Source organism: Corvus hawaiiensis, chromosome 18 (genome assembly GCF_020740725.1).
Source record: "Corvus hawaiiensis isolate bCorHaw1 chromosome 18, bCorHaw1.pri.cur, whole genome shotgun sequence".
Classification (NCBI taxonomy): Eukaryota; Metazoa; Chordata; class Aves; order Passeriformes; family Corvidae; genus Corvus; species Corvus hawaiiensis.
The window spans coordinates 5,382,476-5,403,276 of NC_063230.1; the positions used below are offsets into that span (position 1 = coordinate 5,382,476).

Genomic DNA, 20,801 nt, shown 5'->3' on the forward strand with positions numbered 1-20,801 from the left:
ATACACTGAGCCTCATTCCTCACACTTAACTGTGACATTTAAATGCAGCAATTCCATCCTTGGTCTTCAGTGAGGCCAGTTACTCTTATCAAAGCAGACTGATCCTCCCCACCCACAGACTAATTGAAGCTCAACTCAAACCTTGGTTCCATCTTACCCAGAAGAATAATTATGAAAATTAATCAATATTCTGACAATTTAGTACAAGAAAATTGATACAGACAGCTGGTAGAATCAACTTTATTTACAGAATGTTACTGGGAAAGTGTCAAGTTAAAAAAGTATGAAAACAATCTTACAAGGACAAGCTGGTGATTGCATGTTTTACAGGGATTGTTTTAGGAACCACCACTAGAAGTATAGGTGACCTCCAACAGCTTCCACGTTGGAGATTTCAGCTTGCTATTTCCATACAACACTGTCTCTGCTGGACTGAAACAAACCCACCACAGCACGATGGCAAGGGTTACAATACAGACAAAGTGATTTTTTTTTTTTTCCTGCTGCTGGTTTTGCTTTCAGTGAGACCTAAGAAAGAGCAAGTCTGTGAGAATTCTGGTTTTACTTTCACCTCTTAAAAGAGCACAATGGCCTAAGCTAGGTAGAGGACATGACAGCAGTACTAGACTCAACACAAGTGAGGGAGTGAAGTGAGGAATCATGCAGAAGGATGGAAGAGAACATTCAACTGTTCAGGGAAGTGAAACAAGCTTAAAAGGAACATAGTATTTTAAAACAAGTATACACAGTAAGATCACAAAACTACCCCATCCTCCCCCTTTCAAGCCACAGAACAAGACTCCAAAGGCAGGTTTCACAGTAATCGCATCACCGGATGCACACTAGATTCGAGGACAGTTCTTGGGACTCCCTTCTATAAACAACACTGAAGGCAGTACAGAATATTCCACAGCTTTGACTGAAGAGTTGAAGGGTGAGGATTCCAAGGCTCCATTTTGATGACCTTTAGTAACTGGCTTGAAAGATTAAAACAAGGAAAAATACTGCAGCTAAACAAGGACCAGCACCAGCCCTCTTGAAAGAGCAACAACCAGTAGGTACCTACAGACTGAATTTCTGGCTTTATCATGACTGCACCAGATCCCATCCTCAAGGCTTTTGAAGACTAAACAATTCTCTCATTTGGTGGCAAGAGTCACAGGGAATCAGACCTTTGTTACATAGACAGCAAGATGTGGGCTTTTACTTTGACACTTTAGCTACACTGAGTGCACAGTACTGACAGAAAAATATGAGAGGGAGACCTAGAGGAGATGAGCAGCAAGAAAAGGCAAAGGAACTTCATCCTGTTCACTCACACTTAGGATATGCAACTTTAATCTTAAAGAAAGTCCCACACGTACAATGGAGAAAGGTCCAAACCATAGGCACAACTAAAGCTCAACTGTTATCAGCTACTCTTATGTACAGCTGTATAGCTTCAAAAAGGCTATTCTAGGTGTGTATGTACAAAAGATTGTTTATACACAAGTCTGTACAGAAGGGTCTATACATGTAGTTTTCTGCAGAAGGAATCCATAGCTGCTACCTCTACACTAGAGAATATCAGCACTTCATTCACATATCTTACAAAAACAAACAAAAAAAATTAGACACTTCCAGGATTAAACTGGCTTTGTCGTGCATCTAAATTTCTTCAAGCTTCACTATCCAAGCCATTATGGATCCTTTAGTCTTGATGCAGACATGAGACCAGGACAGGTGCCATGTGCTTTAGTCTCTCAAAAAGAAATTTTGCACAGAGTGCTAAAAATAAAAGCCCCAAAAAATCAAACAGAGGTGAAGTCCTGACTATGGACATTTTCATCCAGTCTAAAGAATCACAAGTGTTCCACCCAGTGGTCACTGTTCACTGCCGGTATTCCAGTTCATCTACACTGATGACTTTGGATGGCATGGATGGAAGAGGCTGCTGCAAGACATCTGAACCAAACCATTTTGCAAGGCCAATGGGAGAGCCACTTCTCTGGCTGGGGCGATGGTCAAGCTGTGTGTGCCCATGAGATAATCCAGTCCGAGGCAGCACATTTTGAGGGGTTGTTTGTGCACCAGCAGGTGATCCCTGTGCTCCAGAGCCTGTGAAATGTAAAGCTATTAGAGGTGGAATAAAAACCCAGCACAGATTTGCCCTCGAACTATCACCTGATAAGGCACATGAGCTGAATGTGGCTTTTATTCATTCTGAGCCCCAGGAAGTCCAGGTAGCACGTGTTTACTTTCATTAGTACTCCCATAAATGGCCTGACATTGCCAGTTCCAGACACAGTATCACATGGGTTTGAAGGGAAGACCAGGATCAAATAGCATTTCCCTGGAGAAGGTGGGCAGCCTGTGGCCCAGGAAGGCTGAAAGCCTGCACACATGCTGCAAGAGTCAGATCTGTCAGCAGCAACATATGTTCTGAAACCAAACACTTCACTTGGACTTTGTTCTGGCAGAACAGCCTGCAGTGGCCCAAACCACCTGAGACCCACACAAGGTTAGTGATTATGAATAACTAAAGTAGCTTCCTGCTAGCACAGGATACTCAAACCCCCAGGAAGTACAGCACCTGGACAGGCTCATCAGCCTTCTAGAACTCACACTCCTGGTGTCTGTTTTAGCCTACCTGATCGTTGTAGCTGCTGTTGCATCATGGCAAGCTGCAAAGGTGTCCCCGAGCGTGGATTTAAGATGTGATGGCTTGCTGTTGGTAGTGGATAAAAAGGCTGGCCAAGGATGGGAGCAGATATTCCCTGCAAGTGAGACAGGTCCACTCCAGGAGGAAGCATACCTGTTGAACATGAGCAAGAAAACGTCATCTTACCTGATAAGCATAAACTCAATGCAAAACAAAATATATGTATTTAGATGGGTTGGAATTTATTGTCTGATCTTAAACATAAGTTCTGATATAATAAAGACTACCAGTAGTATCAGTTTGTGCTGTTCCTAACACAAAGTCAGTCTCAAAGAGAACATGCATAAATAGGAAAAAAAGTATGGATTACCTGCTTGCAGCAGAGGAAGATGTTGTGGATGGACCCCCTGTGCCATCATTCTCTGGACCAATCCTGGGTGCAGTTGATGAGCAGGTCGTACAAGTGGTACATGGGGAACAAGGGGTACTTGATGAACAGGACGAAGAAAAGGGCCTCCTGGTACTGGGGAGGCCATTGTAGGAGTCTTCCTACCAGCTGATTTGGGCCTGTAGTCTTGCTCTTTGGTGCAACGATTTGCTTGGGTAAGAGGTGTGGAACATGCAGAGCGTTGCAGTGCAGGTAGTTTGGTACCTAAGGTGGGCAAAGTTCCTTGATCTGCATTCTCCACAGAACTAGACAGTAGGTTATCTGTAGCTAGAATTGAATACAGCTATTACAGTCCACAGCTAGAGATGAAAATTAAAGCTTAATGACTGAATTTGATAGTTAAGATTCCAGGACTAGCTGAACTGTAATCATATATATTGAATAGTAAGCATCTTTTTTCTGGATGCTTCTGGCCAAATTATTTCAAAAGAGTAATGAGAAGGAATATGTTCCACAGAAATCCCTTTATAGGAAACCTAAATTAGACCAGAATCAGCAGTAACTCCCCTTTTAATTCTTATTTTTCCTTTTTCTTAGGAATTTTGAACTGGCAGCATGGATGACTCAGTGCCAAAGGTGATAGGAGGTACAAGAGATTCTCCCTAGACAAGATTATAAATGGGAGTTGTGCCAAAAATCTAGCTGAAGGTGGTTTTTCAATTTAGCTGTGTTTGGGGGTTAACAGCAGCCTTCTATGTCTGATATCTGCTTAGCAAGATTTGGAACACTAAAGCACCTCTAGAAGCTACTTCCACAGACCATCCAGATGAGCCAGACAAGGCCTAAAATACCTTGGCATCAACTACTACCAGTGGAGGTGTTTCAGTTGGACTGCTACCACAAACTGCAAGCTACCTCTGCCGTTACCAGTGCTGAAGCACAATGTCATGGCCATCGGCCATGTCAGTCTGACTGGGTCAGGCAACTGGTGTTGAGCATTTCCTTTTAATAGCCCCTTACATCACTTTGGGTGACAAAATGCTTCCCTAATCTGCTACACTTAAGAGCTTAATTGGTCTCAGCTTTGACTGTTCAGTTGTCTCAAGAGAACGCTAAGATTTCAATTACTGGTATAGAGAGCTATGGAAGCATTATTGTTACTGTGCTTGTTCATCAAGAAAAGCTGCAAACAGTTATGGTCCAGGCCTCTCAGTGTTGCTCAGAAATTGACAGGAAATAGGGATTAAGCCCCAGCACTACTGTAAGAGTGCACTTGGGAGTGTACCCCCCCTCCATAGCTCTAGCCCCTCCTCTCATAGGCTCCCTCGCTTCTACACCCTCCTCATCTCCATGCATCAGGAAAGTCTAAAGGTAACCTGAGTGTATTATACGCTGAGACAATCTGAGTCTATTCCAAATCCCTTTTGTTTGTGGTATTTTAAAGCCATTACAATACCTTCATTTGGTCTCTGATTTTCATCTTTAACATCACTGACTTTCATTTTCCCAGAAGCTGGATCCTCTTTGCTTTTCTCCTTGCTCTCATACATCTTGCGAATCACCGAGGTAGGTGTGAAGGAAGGAGACAGCTGCAGAGAACACAGTAAGAAGCAATGCCTCACCCAGTGCTCATTATCCAGGCCACAATACCTCAGCTGTGGGTGGACACCAATTCTAGCACATCCTTTCCATTTAAAGCTCTTTTAAATCATCTTCTGTGTGCCCATTATTTTACTTCCCCTCATTTCATAGCTTTATTCTATAGTTTAAGCATTTCTCTTTAGCTTTTTTGGAAGTCCAATATCAAAATCCGCAGCTGTTCTCAAAGTTAAATGTACCTTAACAGGCTTGAAACAAAATAGCTGAGCTGTAGTGTAAGTTACAGCTGTTTACTCTTTGCTATTGGTTCAAAAGAGCAGCTCCATAGGAATTCCTATAGAGCTGCTTCATCTGCATTAACTCAGGGCTGATGTTCTGCAGAGAACTATTGCCTCATTTGGGTTTTCCCCAATTTATAAGTTCCACAGCACCTGTGGAGTCACTCATTTGGAATACAAACTCATATTACTTGTTTCATTTGGCAGGTGATAGTCTGTGTCAGTCCTGAGCTGCAAGTACTTGACTGATTAACTGGAAAATTTAGATCAAAACTGCATTCTACACAGTACTGAAGGCAGAGAGGCAACAGGTCAGCTTTGAGATTTTACTCATTTTGAAAGTGACCCTGGAGCTCCTAAGCATTATTTCAACCCACAGACACTTAGGTCAAACACTGCATACCCAAACACCAGTGTTCTCTGAAGCATCTCATGGCTTTCAGCACTTGTCTTCTGAAAACTTAAGCACCAAAATATGATGGCTTGAGTTTTCATAATCACCTTCATTTAGTTTCAGAAGATGAGGTCAAGGTAACATTAATGATATTTCTTCAGTTTTAGATAAGACAGTAGTCAGAAAACACTCTTTTCCAAGGTGAAGACATCCAGTTAAACATGAAGTGTAACTCATTCTTGTATCATGTGGACACAGATACAACATGAATAAGATTAACTTGATGGCCTCCCTTTCTCCCATTGATTACCATTGCTATAATTTGGTTACTGCAGATACTTTTACAGTTCTCCCTACAACCACTGTACATCAGGTACTGACCATGCTTGTAATGGATGCTGCAGGGGCTGGAGAAGATGCATTCCCTCTGTGTCCTGGTGCAGGGGATTTAGTCACTCGCTGCTGCCTGTTAAGGGACAGGGAGTCAGAAGAGATTCTTGCCACAGAACCAAAGGCAGTATTGCCAAGAACCAACGCAATCCGGAGTGACTAGTGCTAATATCTAGTGAAAGACAATATTCACATTAAAAATCAGTTAAGAGCATATCCCTTAAATTTTGCAGTCAGGTGCTCACCTGTTTCTGTAGCCATCTCTGCTTTTGTCCATTTGTGGTTTACCAAAGCCATGCTGATAGAAATTTGCTGCATGTATGGCCAAGTCATGTGGGAGTGCCAGTCCCTCTAACGCAGCTTGCTGTATCTCCAGGGGACTCATCTGAGACAGAGTTGCATAAAGAACACACAAGTCAAAGCCTGTATTTGGTTGGGGTTTTTTTAAGATACTGAAGATTGACTGCTATAGCCACTAATGTCTTCACCAGTGTCTGCCCACCAACAGTCTCTGTTTTATTAACAGGCAATAGAAGTTTCAAAAAATCTTGTACTTTAGATACCCTTAGATGGGCCAAATTGCAATGAGGTTTTGAGACTGTACTAAATTAGACTTTGCATCCTCACACTCAGAGTAAACTTAATGAAGCACAAACATCTGGATTCAACAGCTTAGTGTTTCCACAAGTTAGTTCTAGACCACAGAACACAAAGAGATGCACATACATTAAGCAAAAAGCATGTCACCTAACCTGTGCAGCAACTGGGCTCATGGGCTTCCTTACACCTGGAAATGGATCACCAAGCAATTGTTGAGAACCTTGTCCAAAACCTAAAGAATATTTAACCATTATATTTATAAGTACTAACAGTTTCTTTGAATACATAGAACACATATCCCAAAGTAAAATAATTCTACATTGATTAAGGATTCCTTGCGAAGACACTCAGCTCACCCCTTAAATCCACACATCTCTTCCCTGTCACAGAGCTGAAGAGCTACAAAGGAGGCTGCTGGTAGTGTTTTGTAATGCAAATGGCCAAGTAGACCTTGAAAGTTATTCTTACACAGTAGCTGAGCACATTATTCCACACCAGAACTCACTGTGAGGTCTGGGTGATGAATTTCACATTAGAGACAAGTAAAGGGCACTTTGCACTCAAAAGGCAGACACTGCCCTAGTTGCCCACCAAATGCCAGGAAGTTCTTATAGTTCTGAAAAGCACTCTTAAAAAAAACCTCAAGTAATAAAAACCCACTTTTCAACCAGTCTCACCAATGGGTGAAGATATTCTGTGGCGCAGGTAATCTGCAGAAGCAGCTCGTGTTGGGAACACAGGTGGAATGGGGGGAGATGGGGCTCTTTGTGTCAGCAAAGAGGCTGCAGGTTCCAAACCACCTATCAGGCCACTTAAGACATTTGATGAAGCAGGTCTGGTAATGGGTGGACCAAGGAGTTCCTAATACGTAAAGAAAGAACATTCAAAATATGACCAATTTACACAAACAAGCTCATTTTACTACACTGCAGGCTACCCTATTTATAGCAAGTTAGGGACAAGGGGGACTTGTACAACCAGATACACCAATCCTGGTTTGCCCAGAATTAGGCACTCAGCAAGCCTTTGATTTTCAAGCTGTGATTACAAGAAATAGCATGACAAGACAAATTTTTAGGTAAACTGATCTAGTGCCTGGCTCTTTCTCCTCCATAGTATGATGTCAGACTACTGATCCCATAACTGCCTTAAATGCCTTATTTTCAAATAACTTTTGTTTTCCCATTGAGGATATGCTTTTAAATAGTTCCCTCCCCCAGTAAGAATACCTGCAGAATATTCTTTGATAGAGGCTGGCCTGACATCTCTGGAGGTGACATTAAGTGGCTTTCAAGGCTCTGCTAAGAAAATGAAAATGCTGTAAATTAGACATAGATACAACCAAACTCATTAAGAGACTATCTACATTTATCTCCGTTACAGAAATAATTTCACCTGCTCGGTTAGAACAGTAGTTTATGCATCAGCCAAATAAAATTCCAGCAAAGTTAAGGGCTGAGCTGGCTCACAGATCTTCCCTAGCTAAGAAAAATGCCCTGTGCTAGACTGCATACAGGTGTGCCTCATTCAAGTTTGGGTCAAATATATGAATTTATGTAATTGTGTAAACTGGAGATGGAACATTTGGCCAGTGGTTAACTGAAAAAAAGCACAAACTCCAAAGTGTTTGTGTATTAAAGAAATTAAATGAGATATTCTTCTGTGCATTAAAATTGCACACTAATGTAAAGAGACAGCCAGAAGCAAAAGTCTTGATTTAAGTCTGAAATCAAGCTGCAAATTCTTCAAAGGGCAAATTTACATTCTTCACTATCTTTCAGTGAAGTGAGATGAGTCTAAAAGTCCTTGGGCATAGTTTGGCAGGAAAAACGCATGCTTTAGACCTACTCAGTTGTTAGAAGTATTTTCTGGTGCCAGAAGTATTTACTGACAGCTTCTGGGTCAAGCATACTGTTTAGGCAGTTAGTGGCAGGATGAAATTTCATCCTCCAATCCCTTGCAGTCTAAACTTTACTATCATCTGTTGTTTAGTATTAATCTTCCAGGTAACGAGTATTCAGTTCAGTTTCATCTTAGTACAAATGATGTTAAAAGCCAAGTGTGAAATAATAGATTGTTCACTGACATACCTCTACTAAACAAAAGTCACTAAAAACATCTGAGCTTCAGGTAAGGGTTGGCTGTTATCCCCCTGTTAACACAGGTCACAAGAGCCACTGGCTGCTACTTACACTGACTTTGGGCTGTGAAGGCAGAGTCCCGCTTGCCTTCATGCTGCTGACGAGTTTGTTAAATGCAGTCATATCTCCATCCTTCTTCATCTGTCTGGAGCCAGTGACATTCAAGGCTTCTTCCATTTGCTCAGCCAAAAAGGGAGTGGCAATTTTCCCCTCCTGATCCACCTTCAGGCCTTTTAGCCCAGCTTCAACTTCCTCCACTGAAAGTACAACTCCTGAATGTGCTGAGAAATACAGGAGAAATACTGGTAAACCACAGTTCTGTTCTCAATTGAGCTAATAATTCTTGTGCAGGTGTTGAATAGGGTTGTTTGAAAACTAGGAACAGCCAAAACCTTATTGATATTGATCAGTAAATATTTTGATATTGAGCTGTCAAACCATGACTGACCTGTGTTTAGACTGACATTCTAATATATCCAAATTCTGAGAATTGATATGCACAAATACTGCCATGTAAGACTCCACAAGAACCTGTTTCGGCTTCAGCTACTAAGTTCTCACTATTTTTCATTTATCCTGCAAGACATGTTGTTACTACATTTTACAACTTTGCCTGAATTTAACAGAGAATATTTTTGTGACAACTGAGTTGGTTCTTTTTCAACTAGCAAAGTTTCATTTATCTTATACTCCAGGAGACCAGATGGTTTTACAGCCACAGTGCAAGCCATGTCAAATTGTCCAAAGCTATCACAAGTAGAAAGAATACATACCTGGAAAATCTAGATACTATAGAGACTCAGTTACACACTTAAACTCAGTGTGTATAAAGTTTGAAGCAGATTTTTGCTCAGAAATTAAAGCCTCTATAGAAGGATTTCACTGGCATAACCAGCATAAGGCACAGTGCTCTCAGCAGTACTTTTTTCCTGTATATGCATATCTATATAAACACCTACTGGTGCCCAACATCAAAGCTAAACATGCTTTATGGACCAGCTAACACACATCACAAGGTATGACACCTTAAAAGAAAAGGAAGAAGAGACAGAAGCATGCCATGGGTTGCAGATGTTGACCCAAAGAAATAAGATTTACTGGAAATTTGGGCAAGAAGGTGGAGAAAAACTATGATGTAGACATGCAGAATGGAACATGAGTAAATATGATGATGGTGGAGAGGAATTGACCTGAAACCTCCACAACACTCGAAGAACTGTACAGCATTTTATGGGAATACAGAGCCCCACATCAGGTACTTTTGAGTGAATGGAAGCTTCCCCACAGATTTTTATTCCTTCATCCTTGGTTTGTGAGGATCAAAGTTGAGAAAGTTTTTAGTAGGAAAGTCAGACTAAGCAGAACAAAAATAGAACTACAAGTCTCAGATGGATGCTTAAGAATATTTGCAGTGCTTAGATGCTTTCTTTCCTAGCTGCTTCACACTAATCACAGGGGCACCACCTTTTCTTCAGTCCAGTTTACATGGCAATACATGCTGCTTGCCAAAGAGAAACCAATTTGGAATTAGACCTCAAGACTCCACAGAACACATGCATATTGTCCACTCTGTGCATGCTATGGGCCCAGACATGCAAATCCCTAACCCGAAAAAAAAGAGAGAGGAGAGGAGAGGAGAGGAAAAAAAAGAGAGAGGAGAGGAGAGGAGAGGAAAAAAAAGAGAGAGGAGAGGAGAGGAGAGGAAAAAAAAGAGAGAGGATCACATTATCAAGCCACTATTCAACTTCTTAAGATACTGACACTTAATGGATCAATGTGATCCATCATCGACACTTTCAAGGATGACTTACACCGCCAGTTTTTGATAAAGCCAGAGTTTAAATGCCACAGTTTCAGAGCTGACATTACCAGTTGCCAGTATGAAAAAACCTATGCAAACGCCATACACAAAGCTGGAAACACAGATCAAGACTTGCATCATCTTATAATTGTTTCTGGCCACTAAAGCAGTCTGATAAAGTCCTGATGTCATCCTGTGACTAGGATGAAAAGAGTCAGTGATGATATTGACATAACTGAGAGCTGTTGAACTAGTTTTCAGTACTGTTAGTAAATCTGTAACACTGCCTACTCCTGGATTCGGCTGTTGAGGTTTCCAGAATTACCAAGCCTCTTGCTGGGAGATACTGAATCACAAGAACTTGACAATAGCTGAAGAGGCACTTACTGCTCTCTCTAAGCTTTTCCTTGTTGGCTGAAAGACTTGAGAGAAGAGGTTTTAAGTCCACTTTGGCTTTCTGTAGCATTTCTAGGATGTCCACTTTGTTTTCAGAGTGGTCTTCCAATGGAATGGGAGCAAAGTAGTTTCCAGAGTTCTGGCCAGGGGAGAGAATGGCTTGCTCTAGACCTGAAACAGCAAAACCAGGAGCACTGCGACATCAGTTTACCAACCCAATGGCTCAAGATGAACATACACTGGCAACCAACTTCAACATGTCACTGGAAAGTTATGCTTCACATCCCTTGCCCAAGATCAGCTGGAAAGTCACCAGGAAGCACTGACAAGAACATTTACTAAAAAAGAACTTAAGAGCTGCTTACTCTAAGAGCTTCCAAAAGAATATCAGGTGTTTAAACTGTGAGAGAATTCACTGTCCTAAAGCCTTATCTGCCATGTTCTTACTGAATGAGTAAGAAAGAATGTGGAAGGAGGCTACATGACCCTGCATTGTCCTGCAGCCTTACCTGCTAGCCTCTCCAGTTCCTCATGAGGGGTAGATCTCAAGCTGCTTGACCGACTTCCAGAACGACTGGGATTAGAAAACCACCTGCTGAACCTGCTGGCAGACACTGAACCTTCCCCCAGCACATCCTCTATCATCTAAGGGAGGGGAAAAAAAGAAAAAAAATCTTAACATAAGCAAGATCAGCAACATCTTTGAGAAGCTTGTGCAAACAAGATTCTTCTGCTACAGATGCTGCTGCCAGAGTTTCAAAGCTTTGATCTGCTTTTTTCCTGCAGTCAGTTAACATAACCCAGTGTACATCTCTAAATTACACCAAATATTTACTCACAGTGAAACTGTACCTGAAACAGCACAATCAGAGCACCCAAAGATCATTAGCTACACCATTTTAAAATCAACATGTCAAAAGAACCCCAAGTATTTAAAAAACAGTGCATTATAAAAATATAACTCAAGCTTCTCCTATCCTGCAAGACAGCACCCAGTTAAAGCCTGGCTCAATAGGCACAGATGCAGCTTCACCAGGCAGCTGTTTTCTTTTAGACAAAAGGAAGAACAGCTTCCTCCTCTCAGAGAAACTGTTCTTCCTGAAACAAGGAGCTCTCAACCCTATTTACAACAGAGAAAAGAAATAGTATTGATCCATTTGGTTTTGACTGTTTGATTCTAACACATTAGAGGAATCAAGACAAGAAATGCACAACCCTATCATAACACTTGTCACAGACATATCACCAGTACAAAGAAACTCACTTTTATGACAAGTTATAACATCTGCCCATCTGTTTCACCAGCAGGTATTTTCACTTGGGAATTCCCTGCTTTTGAAAGGAGTCACCACCTTGCATGTATGCTGAAAATCAGATTAACAAATCTAAAGACATCATTTACAACTTCTAAAGGAAGAATGAACTCTCCTCCACGTATTTGTCAAATTACTACCACCACCATATGATGAATCTTTTCTAATGCAAGCAGCTTGTCCAGATTAAAGATTAGGTCAGAGGTCCTTTTTTTTTTTTTTTTTTAAACCTCAATGTGTCTAAACCATGTCAGGTCTTTTTCTCTGCAGTCAGAACACAATTTTTGACTTTTGACCTAATTAGTAGGCCATGTTTATCCAACACAGGCGTAATAGTCCTAAAAAATTAATTCACCTCTTAAAGGTTTAAGTAATAAAGATTCAAACCCTTTCAGACATACATCTTTTCAGTCACATTACCACTAGTGTCTCCAGGCTCACTGTCTGCCAGGAAGTCTGCACAAAAGATCTGTTTGCTGCAATTCCCATACTTAGATGGAAAAGGTTGTCTTCAGCTAAACTAAATTTGTACAGTGAATCTTCTCTGAACTTATTTTTAATAATTCCAAAGAAGATCCATTCAGAATGTCAATTTTGAGCCTTCAAGTAGTGACCAAAAGAAAGGAAAAACAGTCAGCTAGTCTGCCTCAGACACTTTGGAGATGGAGCCAGTCCCAGGGATAACACTTTGGCAGAAACATCCTAACATTCCAAAGCTAAATCTCTGCAAATTCATCTTAAACTTATACACTTCATAAAGGAACTTCCACAAAGCAAGAAGTCTTAACTTTCACAGAATGCAGATGCAGCAAAAATGCTTATCATGAATATACCCAGTCTTAAAAACCAGAAAACTCACTGAAGCCAGGCCAGGAACACTTTTATCCAAGTTAAAGAACTCATTGAAGTCAAACTCTCCTGGAGCTGGTTCTTGTAAAACAGCTTCTCTAGGAACTTCTTGATCTGCTGGAGTTTCATTGGCAAGGACAGTTTGCACTTCATCCTCTTCTGCCACTCCACCATTGCATTCTATGCCTTAGAAAGAAAATCAAGTGATTGCTGAATCAGTGAACTTGATCATTTCATGTGGGAACAGTGCCTGACAGCCAATGCACTTGCCTAGGGATTAGAAGCACAGGCCCAAAGGAACCCAGCCCCCAAATGATACCTCATCAGTTATACCGTGCTGACTGCTGCAAGAGAAAACAGCACCCACTACAACTCTTAGCACTGAGCTTCTAGTCTGTTAAGACTATCTAGCTAAAAAAAATAAGAATTGCCATTGAACTGTGCACAAACAACTGCATCCTGATCAGCCCGGGCTGTTATGCTACACCAAGCACATACAGCTGTTGCAGAAAGTCAACAGCTGCTGCTGTTTTTCCATCAAGAATCCTTTGGCATCTCCTGCCTTCTTGACATGGGTTCTTAATATTCAACATATGACAAATACTGCTTCTCCTCCTTCATCAGGAACAAGGCACTTCTCACTTTAAAGACTTCTCAACAAGGTTGCACAGACACTGCCAAAAAGCTGTGACATGGCTACCAACTCCTGTGCTTAGAACTGCACCATAATTCAGTTATGTTGTCCACCTGCAGAATTTCTAGCATTAAAAACTCATCTTCTCTCTTGCCATACTGCAGCTTTTTTTTAATAATCCAATGACTGCACACAAATTCAAGTCTCCAAATTCATCTTAAAGCTACATTACTGGCAGCTGTATACCCAGATCAGTTACCCTAATGTTAGTATTACCATAAAAAAAAAAAAATATTTCAAGTACCTCAGAGCATTAGCTTAGTTTAAACACAACCTATAGCACCCAGCAGGATACAGAAATGAACAAGAGCTTTAGAAAAATGCATCAACTCCTGATTATCACTCAAAATCCACACAATGTTCTTTTCCAGCCTCTCAATCCTGCCTTTCTTTGGGGAAAGAAATGGTAATTTATCACCTAAATCATCTTTCAGATTACAAATACTATTACAGGCTTTACATCTCGTGCTTCAGGATGACCAAAAGCTATGCAAGTTTAAGATAAAGGTTGGTAAACCGTGTTTTTATTTACACTTGTCTGGATCTGTACCAGCCACCTCAATACCCAGCAATCTGCCCCACCAGCAGACAAACAGAGCTTCTGTGAAATTTGCCCTTACCTTCTTTCAGTGAGGCTGTGCGTCGCCTCGTACGTTTTCTCCCTTTGTGATCTTCCTCCAAAATTTTATCATCAAAGCCTGTGAGCTCAATGGTTTCAGACTGACTTGTAGGACCAGCAGAGAACCACTCAGGTTCCTCTTCAGTGTAGGAATCATTCCTTCTTCGCTCCCCAAAGACACGCTTACTGTCACCAAATTCCCTCTGAAGTGGGATAATAAAAACATTAACATTAATAAAATGCTGCTTCATAAGATTCTTCCCCAACTTCCAAAGCAAATGACCACCTTTCACACCAGTTCTGGGGATTTTTAAAGCTTTATACAACCTCCCTGTATGCTCAGTAAGCTTTTAAATTTTAGAGCTTCACAGCTGAATTTCTGCCTCATTACACCAAAAGCTTCTTAAAAACTCTGTTTTGTACCCTGAGAGTTAGTGGTTCCTCTTTAAGAAAAAAAAGACAAAAGCCTGAAAGCATTGAAAGCTTCCATTTGCTGGTTAAAGACAATGCTTGCTGACAACTGCCAGGCCAAGAACTACAAATGAACTAATAGACTTTTGATTATCTTGCTAGTAGAAGTCAGCCACAGGCAAGGTTTGTCAGATAAACAGTATTACATGCATCCCTGTGGAAGTTCTCTGAAGAAATGTAAGTAAGTTCTGAAGCACCAAGTGCCCACCCTTCACACCCTAAGAATAAATGGCCTGCTTGCACAGAGCACTTAACTGCTGGATGCAGCTCACCTGCCCCTGGTGCTTTTAGTGCCAAGTGTCCAAACCCCCTGATTTAACATGCAACCAGGAAAAGAAGGAACAAACCCTGAAGCGTTTATCTTTGTAGTCCCTGTCACGATCCCGGTCTCTTGCATCCCTGGAATCACCACCCCTATGGTCTTTGTCGAAGTTGCGAGAGGAGATGATTCTGCCACTGCCAATCCTGCGGCCGCCAATCACACGGACACCATCACTGTCCTTTTCCAGGGGGCTCCCTGCCCGACGGGAGCTGACGGGTGCAGTTACATGACAGCCACCTCCAAAGCTTCGCCTCTGGGGACTCAGGACTACATCCAAGTCATCTTCTTTCACTCGCTCTCTTGGATCTGCAAGTCAAAGACCACACAAAAAGCACTAAATTTAATGCATTAGTAAAGACAAGTGAGTTGTCTGTATATCAGCCTTCTGTTCCACAGCCTTTCTGCTATCCCAGGGCTTTTAAAGAAAAATGCTCATGATTTATTTCTGTGAAGCTAATCTAGCTGAGACTACAGGAAGTGCAAGCAAAAAATTTACAGCTGGGTATTGAGGAACCACTGTGGTCTCCTGGGAAGTACCTGCTTTCCCACTATAGACCTTCTCAGTACTCAGCCTTGAGTTGCAGGGAAATTGACTCAGCACTTGCATTTTATGTACATATTCACTATTACATGGCAAGAATAGGAGAATATAACTGACTGCTACCCATGTTTGTTCCTAGGTAACAGTCACCAGAAAATCCACTACAGCCTAGTTGGAACAACCAAGATTTCTTTGCCACTTATCCTATGCAGTCAAACAATTTTCAGAAAGACTTTGTTTAGCTTCCTTTGTGTTATCCCAACAGAAAGGTTTTGCCAACAGCCCAGGTTCAGTTTTGAGCAATGTGCTGTAGAACACACTCACCTATTATCCTACGCATAAGAGAAGTCCGATCTGAATCCAAATCTTTCTTAAAGCTTTCCACCGGTGAAGTTCTTCCTGAAGCTGGATATAAAGATGCGTGCCACTTCTCTGGATCCCAGACACCATCACTAGGAAAATAAAATTTCACAATTGTTTGCAACCTTGTAGTCTAATAAATACTTCATAGTGCTGCTGCTGGAAACCCAGAATTTACTGGTTAGCAACCTGTACAAGTGAATTATCTTTCATACCCAACTTCTAAATTTGCCTTACTATGGTTTACTACCTCACACATGGTATTTGAATCTCTTCTGTAACAGCAAGGAAGTATAATACCCAGTATCAGATTTTAAAAGACTAGCTATTGCTGAAGCTTGCCTGGTACGCTGAAAAACAGTTCAAGTAGATCATATGGTGCTGCTCTTAAGCATTCAGGTAATTTTACCTCAATCTCACACTTACTTGTACAATAAATTCGTTGGAATAGTAAAGAAACTGCTGCTTAATAAACTTACAAACACCAGCCAAGAACACTCACCTTCATTTTTTAAATGAGGTACAGTGTCAACATGGGAGATTAATGCATTAAGCAAGGCAGCTTGTTACAGCCTGACCCAGTCGGTGCTACACATCCATCTATGTTCTTGGTACTTTTTCCTGCAAGTCTGTAAGACTTGTGTTGTGTGAAGTTGAGATCCAGCACAAAATAATCTCTGTTCAAAGAACAAAATCCATGGCCAGAGCATTGAGCCTTTCCTAGTAGATTAGTATTTCTGAAAAAACTGAACTCTGTAGCAGTCTGAACTTTGTAGCACATATATCTCCCATCAACATAAGAGTACTTCTCACCTAAGAGTTTTTCGCAATTTAAACTTCGATTTTGAAAGATATGTATATAGGCTTTGCATAATCAAGAAAATACCTGTCATATTTTTCAGAAAGACAAGAAGGTCTTTTCTTAGAGTAGGGACGCTCTTTAATATCCAGCAGCTCCTCCTAGGGAAAAAAAAACAAACCCAAAAACAAAAACATGAGTTTCAATTCACACCCAGACAAGATTTAAGTGACTCAAACCATCTATTCCAGACTGCCTGCTCCATTTAGTGTTTTAATTTGACAACCCAGGTTTCCCAATATGCTGTTTCATACTCTGTGAAATACAGCACTGAAAGTTTATATTTCAGTTGTTCTGTCAGTGGCCACTGACCAAACACTTATTTGAACCACTAAGTCTTACTAGGCCAGGTTCAGTCCTCATGAACACTCCAAGGTTCACAATCATAAATGTTTATGTATTCACTTCCCTGGACAGTTCAGCTTATAAGCAACACAAGCATCATGGACACTGTAGCTGGCAAGTCCCCAAGAAGGAATCAAAATTGCTGTGGTTAATGCTATATAAGGTTCAGCAGGTAAAAAAAAGCATTAGCACAATTCCAATTACTGGTGTAGATCTGGAAATTCCAGACAAGCTTGCCATTTCCAACCACCACCAACTCCAAGATACCATATTGTGTTATACAATTACCCATTCACCCAACACCAAATCAATGCTGAATGATAACTTGTTTTCCCACTTTCTACCAGCTTTGAACAGCCCTTAGTTTACCAGTGCACACCCTGAGCAGTCAGTCATTTGACTAGCAACCAACGCAGTCTCACTGCAGTTTGCTACATTCAGAAAGCATAATTAATGGTATGACCATCAGTGCTTTAAATCATCATTAACTCTACTGCAGTTAAGATGCACATTTCTAGTTAGACTTACTCATTCTCCCAAGATCACCTTTCTTCAACCTGCCTCACTCCCAACTGTACTGAATTGATTCAGAACTGTGCCAAAATCACTGGGCAGCTAGAAGAATAAAGAAATCCTAACAGTGGACACCACATATCAGTCAAACTGAAAGAAATCTCTTTACCCTTTCCCCCCAAGAATACAATATCCTTCAGAACTTTTACATCATTTTTCCCATGTGATTAAAATCAGTTCATTAACTATGTGAGTTTGACACTTGTTCCAGATGGCAATTTGGTAGCTGGACAAAACCTTAACATCCCCCTCCAAGTATCACCCTGTACTAGTCCTTGGCAAAAAAGACTCCATTAAAGGGAAAAACACTGGCCTCCCTGCCCACAGCTTCCCAAAATAAACCTCAATCTGTGAGGAACATCAGTGCTGTAATACTATCAGAGCCTGGTGCAGATACTACAAGTATTAACAGCCCTGTCCATCACCAGAGTAGGAATGGGTTGTTTTGCTGGCCACGAGAGGGAGTCCACAGGCTCTCATTCACATCCTATCGCAATTCTTCTACTCAAGTGAGGAAAATTTGAATTGTTTCTTGCCTTTCTCTCATTAGCTCTGCACCCTTGGAGGAACAGCTTCCCAAGAACTAAAAAAGACACAGCTTAAACTATATGGCACTCCTGTAACAGAGGAGATAAATGCTGGCATTTCCAGGTGTGGGTTTTTTTTTTAATTCACACACTAGTACTTTTAAACAGGCTAGGGGAAAAGTGTGCCTAGCTGTTATCAAACAGCTTGGAACTACTCATAGTATGAGCCAGATGTTTTCCTAGTGGTAGTAAGTAAATATAAACATTAAAGGAAATCACTCCCCTTTCCAAATCAACAGCACATACCCCAAAACAGTGTTCCCTCAATCCCTCATTAGTAGGAAACTGGAACACATGAAAATACCCTACAATGTTGATTACCTCAGCACCTTAAATCAGCTATATTTGAACTGTTACACGTTGTGAAACCATATGATGCAAGGTATTTTAAAACAGACTGATTTCTGGTATTTCTTGATTTAGGCTCCTTGGAAAGCAACTGACAAACAAGACTAGTTCTGGTACTAGTTCTGCAACTTTATCCTGATCAGAAACTATAGGTACTGAATTACAAAACTGAAGCTACAACTACATTGGTTTCAGTATACAGCCACCACCAGCATGGGCTGAACACTGCCCCAAAAAGTAGAGCAGAAATTGAAGCTGCATTCAGTTACTACACAAGAAGTTAGGCAAGACTGAATGAGAATAGATACCACTTTTTCAGCAGGGGAAGTTTAAAAACAGCTCCTCTCCTTAACTTAGCAGTTAACTAACTAATAAGGTCTGAACAACAGTATACCTTACATCCCCAAAAGTTAAGGGCACATCTTTTCTAAGAAGTTAGATTTAGAAAGCTGTACTATTCCCATAAAGTTTTGCCAATTCTGAAGTACGTGGTTTATTGTTGATGTCTACTTAAAATAAGCCAGAGCTCCACTATCTCAACAGAACAGAGCCACAATGATAATTTTTTTTTCCTTTAAAAAACAACCTACTTAAAAGCCAACAGCTCCGAATTCCTCAAGAAAGATAACACAGTCAGCAACAGTAAACTGTCTCACCCTATTCCACACTTCAGGCCATTTGCTGCAAAGTATCTTAACAGCTTTCCACAAAGCAATGACCACCTGTTCCCACAGCTTGCAGCCATGGGAAAAATCAACCACCATTACAGACTCTTTCCAAAGGCATTTTTCAGCAGCGGTACCAAAACCCCAAACAAGATTTGAATCCTAAATCCCACAGCATATCAAACTCACTTAGTACTGGAACAATCTTGATTTGCAAGTTATTTGGCTGTTCTTCTTCCACTCATGCACATATTTAGGCATCACAGTTAAACAAAGGCACCTGTGTTAACATTTTAACACTAAACATTGTTTGGAGTCACAACTGTTTAAGATTCCAGCAATCAAATACGAGCAATTCTAAGCTTACAAAAGGCATCCAGTAAACGTATTATAGGTCCTGATAAGATCTAGTGTGCTACACCTTCCTAGGAAATGGTATCTACTGCAAAGAAACATTTTGGTCTACTTCTTAAAAGAACATTGCCGGAAGCAGGACTATGAAGTGTAAGTGCTTGAGAAAGCTGGTAGAACAACATATTTCAGCCTCTACCATATCTCTCAGCACATGCTGTGGGGTGCTCAGATTTATTAAAATAAGGTGGTGGGAATCAAAAACATATCGAGGACAAGACTGCACAACCGCGTGACATTTAACAAGCTGCTCCTTTTATACCACCTTGCAAATCCTAATCCAGGCAAAGGCTTTTCAGCTTTCACCTCACTGTTTCCCTCTCACAGGAGCCTCCACCTCCCACTCTACTCCTGTGACCGACAGTTCCACGCACAACTCAGAGAGGAAAGGAGAGTGAGCTGACCTTTGTGTAACGATGGGGGTATTTAGTTGTAATTCTGTTCAGCTCGAGGAAAGCATCGCCATTTTCAGTTTCTGTTGCACCTCCTCTTTTATCCATGGTTACTTCAAAACCTTTGACCGCGGAGCTAATTAAAACAAAACCAACCCGTCAGATTTCAAGACGTACCTTTCCAGAGGGTGCATTTTCTCTCCAGCCTGTCAGTTTAACACTTGGGCACAGCAGAGTAGAGCCGCGTTCTCCAACAGCGCCTATCTCCTCCCAGCCCTGCCCGTTTCCCCGGCCCAGCCAGGCGGCTCTTGCAGAAGGGTCCGAGCCGCTCCTGCAGCCCGGCCAGCCCTACCCCGCGCTCCAGCGGCTTTAGCACAAGGAACATCCGTCTGCGGGCACGGTCGGGGCGCGTGGCTGCCAGGACTCGCGCCCCCACACACCCCGCGGGGCCCTGAGGGGTCGGGCGCCACTGGCCCCGTGGCGCGGGAGGCAGCGCGGCCCAGGCGCCGTCCCGAGGTGCCGGAGCCGCGGGGGCAACAGCGGCAGTGGAGCAGGTGACTCAGCGGATCCCCGCCCGGCCGCACTCACCGGCGGGTGTCCCGCGCCGCTCCGCTCAAGGCCTCACCGCCGCCCGCGGCGTTTCCTGCTCTGGCCACCGGCCCCACTTCGCCCCCGCCCGCCCCCACTGAGGGGCCGCGCGCGCCCCGGGCCGGCGCTGCCACCGCCGCCCCCCCAGCCCCGGCCGCTCCGCGCGCCGCCGCCGCCGCTCCCGCTCCACCCGGCGCCACCTCCGCTCAGCCGCCGTAGCCGGGGCCTTGCGCCAC

At 42.1% G+C, this 20,801-nt stretch overlaps 1 protein-coding gene across 6 annotated transcripts; it reads right to left on the minus strand.

Annotated features, from left to right (window-relative positions):
• Nucleotides 1-224: 224 nt before the first annotated feature.
• Nucleotides 225-20,673, minus strand: EIF4ENIF1 (eukaryotic translation initiation factor 4E nuclear import factor 1). 6 transcript variants are annotated; one of them, XM_048322938.1, is made up of 19 exons: nt 20,566-20,673; nt 19,990-20,113; nt 16,684-16,757; nt 15,762-15,889; nt 14,922-15,202; nt 14,105-14,306; nt 12,801-12,976; nt 11,138-11,273; nt 10,620-10,799; nt 8,483-8,712; nt 7,520-7,591; nt 6,968-7,151; nt 6,443-6,522; nt 5,936-6,075; nt 5,682-5,766; nt 4,486-4,618; nt 3,012-3,356; nt 2,630-2,794; nt 225-2,097 (listed from the first exon to the last, which is right to left on the minus strand). In XM_048322938.1, exons 2-19 carry the CDS (start codon nt 20,083-20,085, stop codon nt 1,871-1,873), a joined length of 2,934 nt encoding a protein of 977 aa, XP_048178895.1. In that variant the 5' UTR covers nt 20,086-20,113; nt 20,566-20,673; the 3' UTR covers nt 225-1,870. The 6 variants fall into 6 exon arrangements, with proteins under 6 accessions (XP_048178895.1, XP_048178890.1, XP_048178891.1 ...); XM_048322933.1 differs by having other exon boundaries at nt 7,520-7,588; nt 20,566-20,648; XM_048322934.1 differs by having other exon boundaries at nt 6,443-6,477; nt 20,566-20,648.
• Nucleotides 20,674-20,801: the final 128 nt, after the last annotated feature.

Bases quoted from the DNA above. Each gene is read 5' to 3' on its own strand.
- EIF4ENIF1 (XM_048322938.1), bottom strand. From the start codon at position 20,085: ATGGATAAAAGAGGAGGTGCAACAGAAACTGAAAATGGCGATGCTTTC. The intron at 14,307-14,921 runs GTTTGTTCCTTC...ATCCCACTTCAG, and splicing joins ACAAAGATAAACGCTTCAGG to AGGGAATTTGGTGACAGTAA. The intron at 11,274-12,800 runs GTGAGTTTTCTG...CCCCTCCCTTAG, and splicing joins GTGTTCCTGGCCTGGCTTCA to ATGATAGAGGATGTGCTGGG.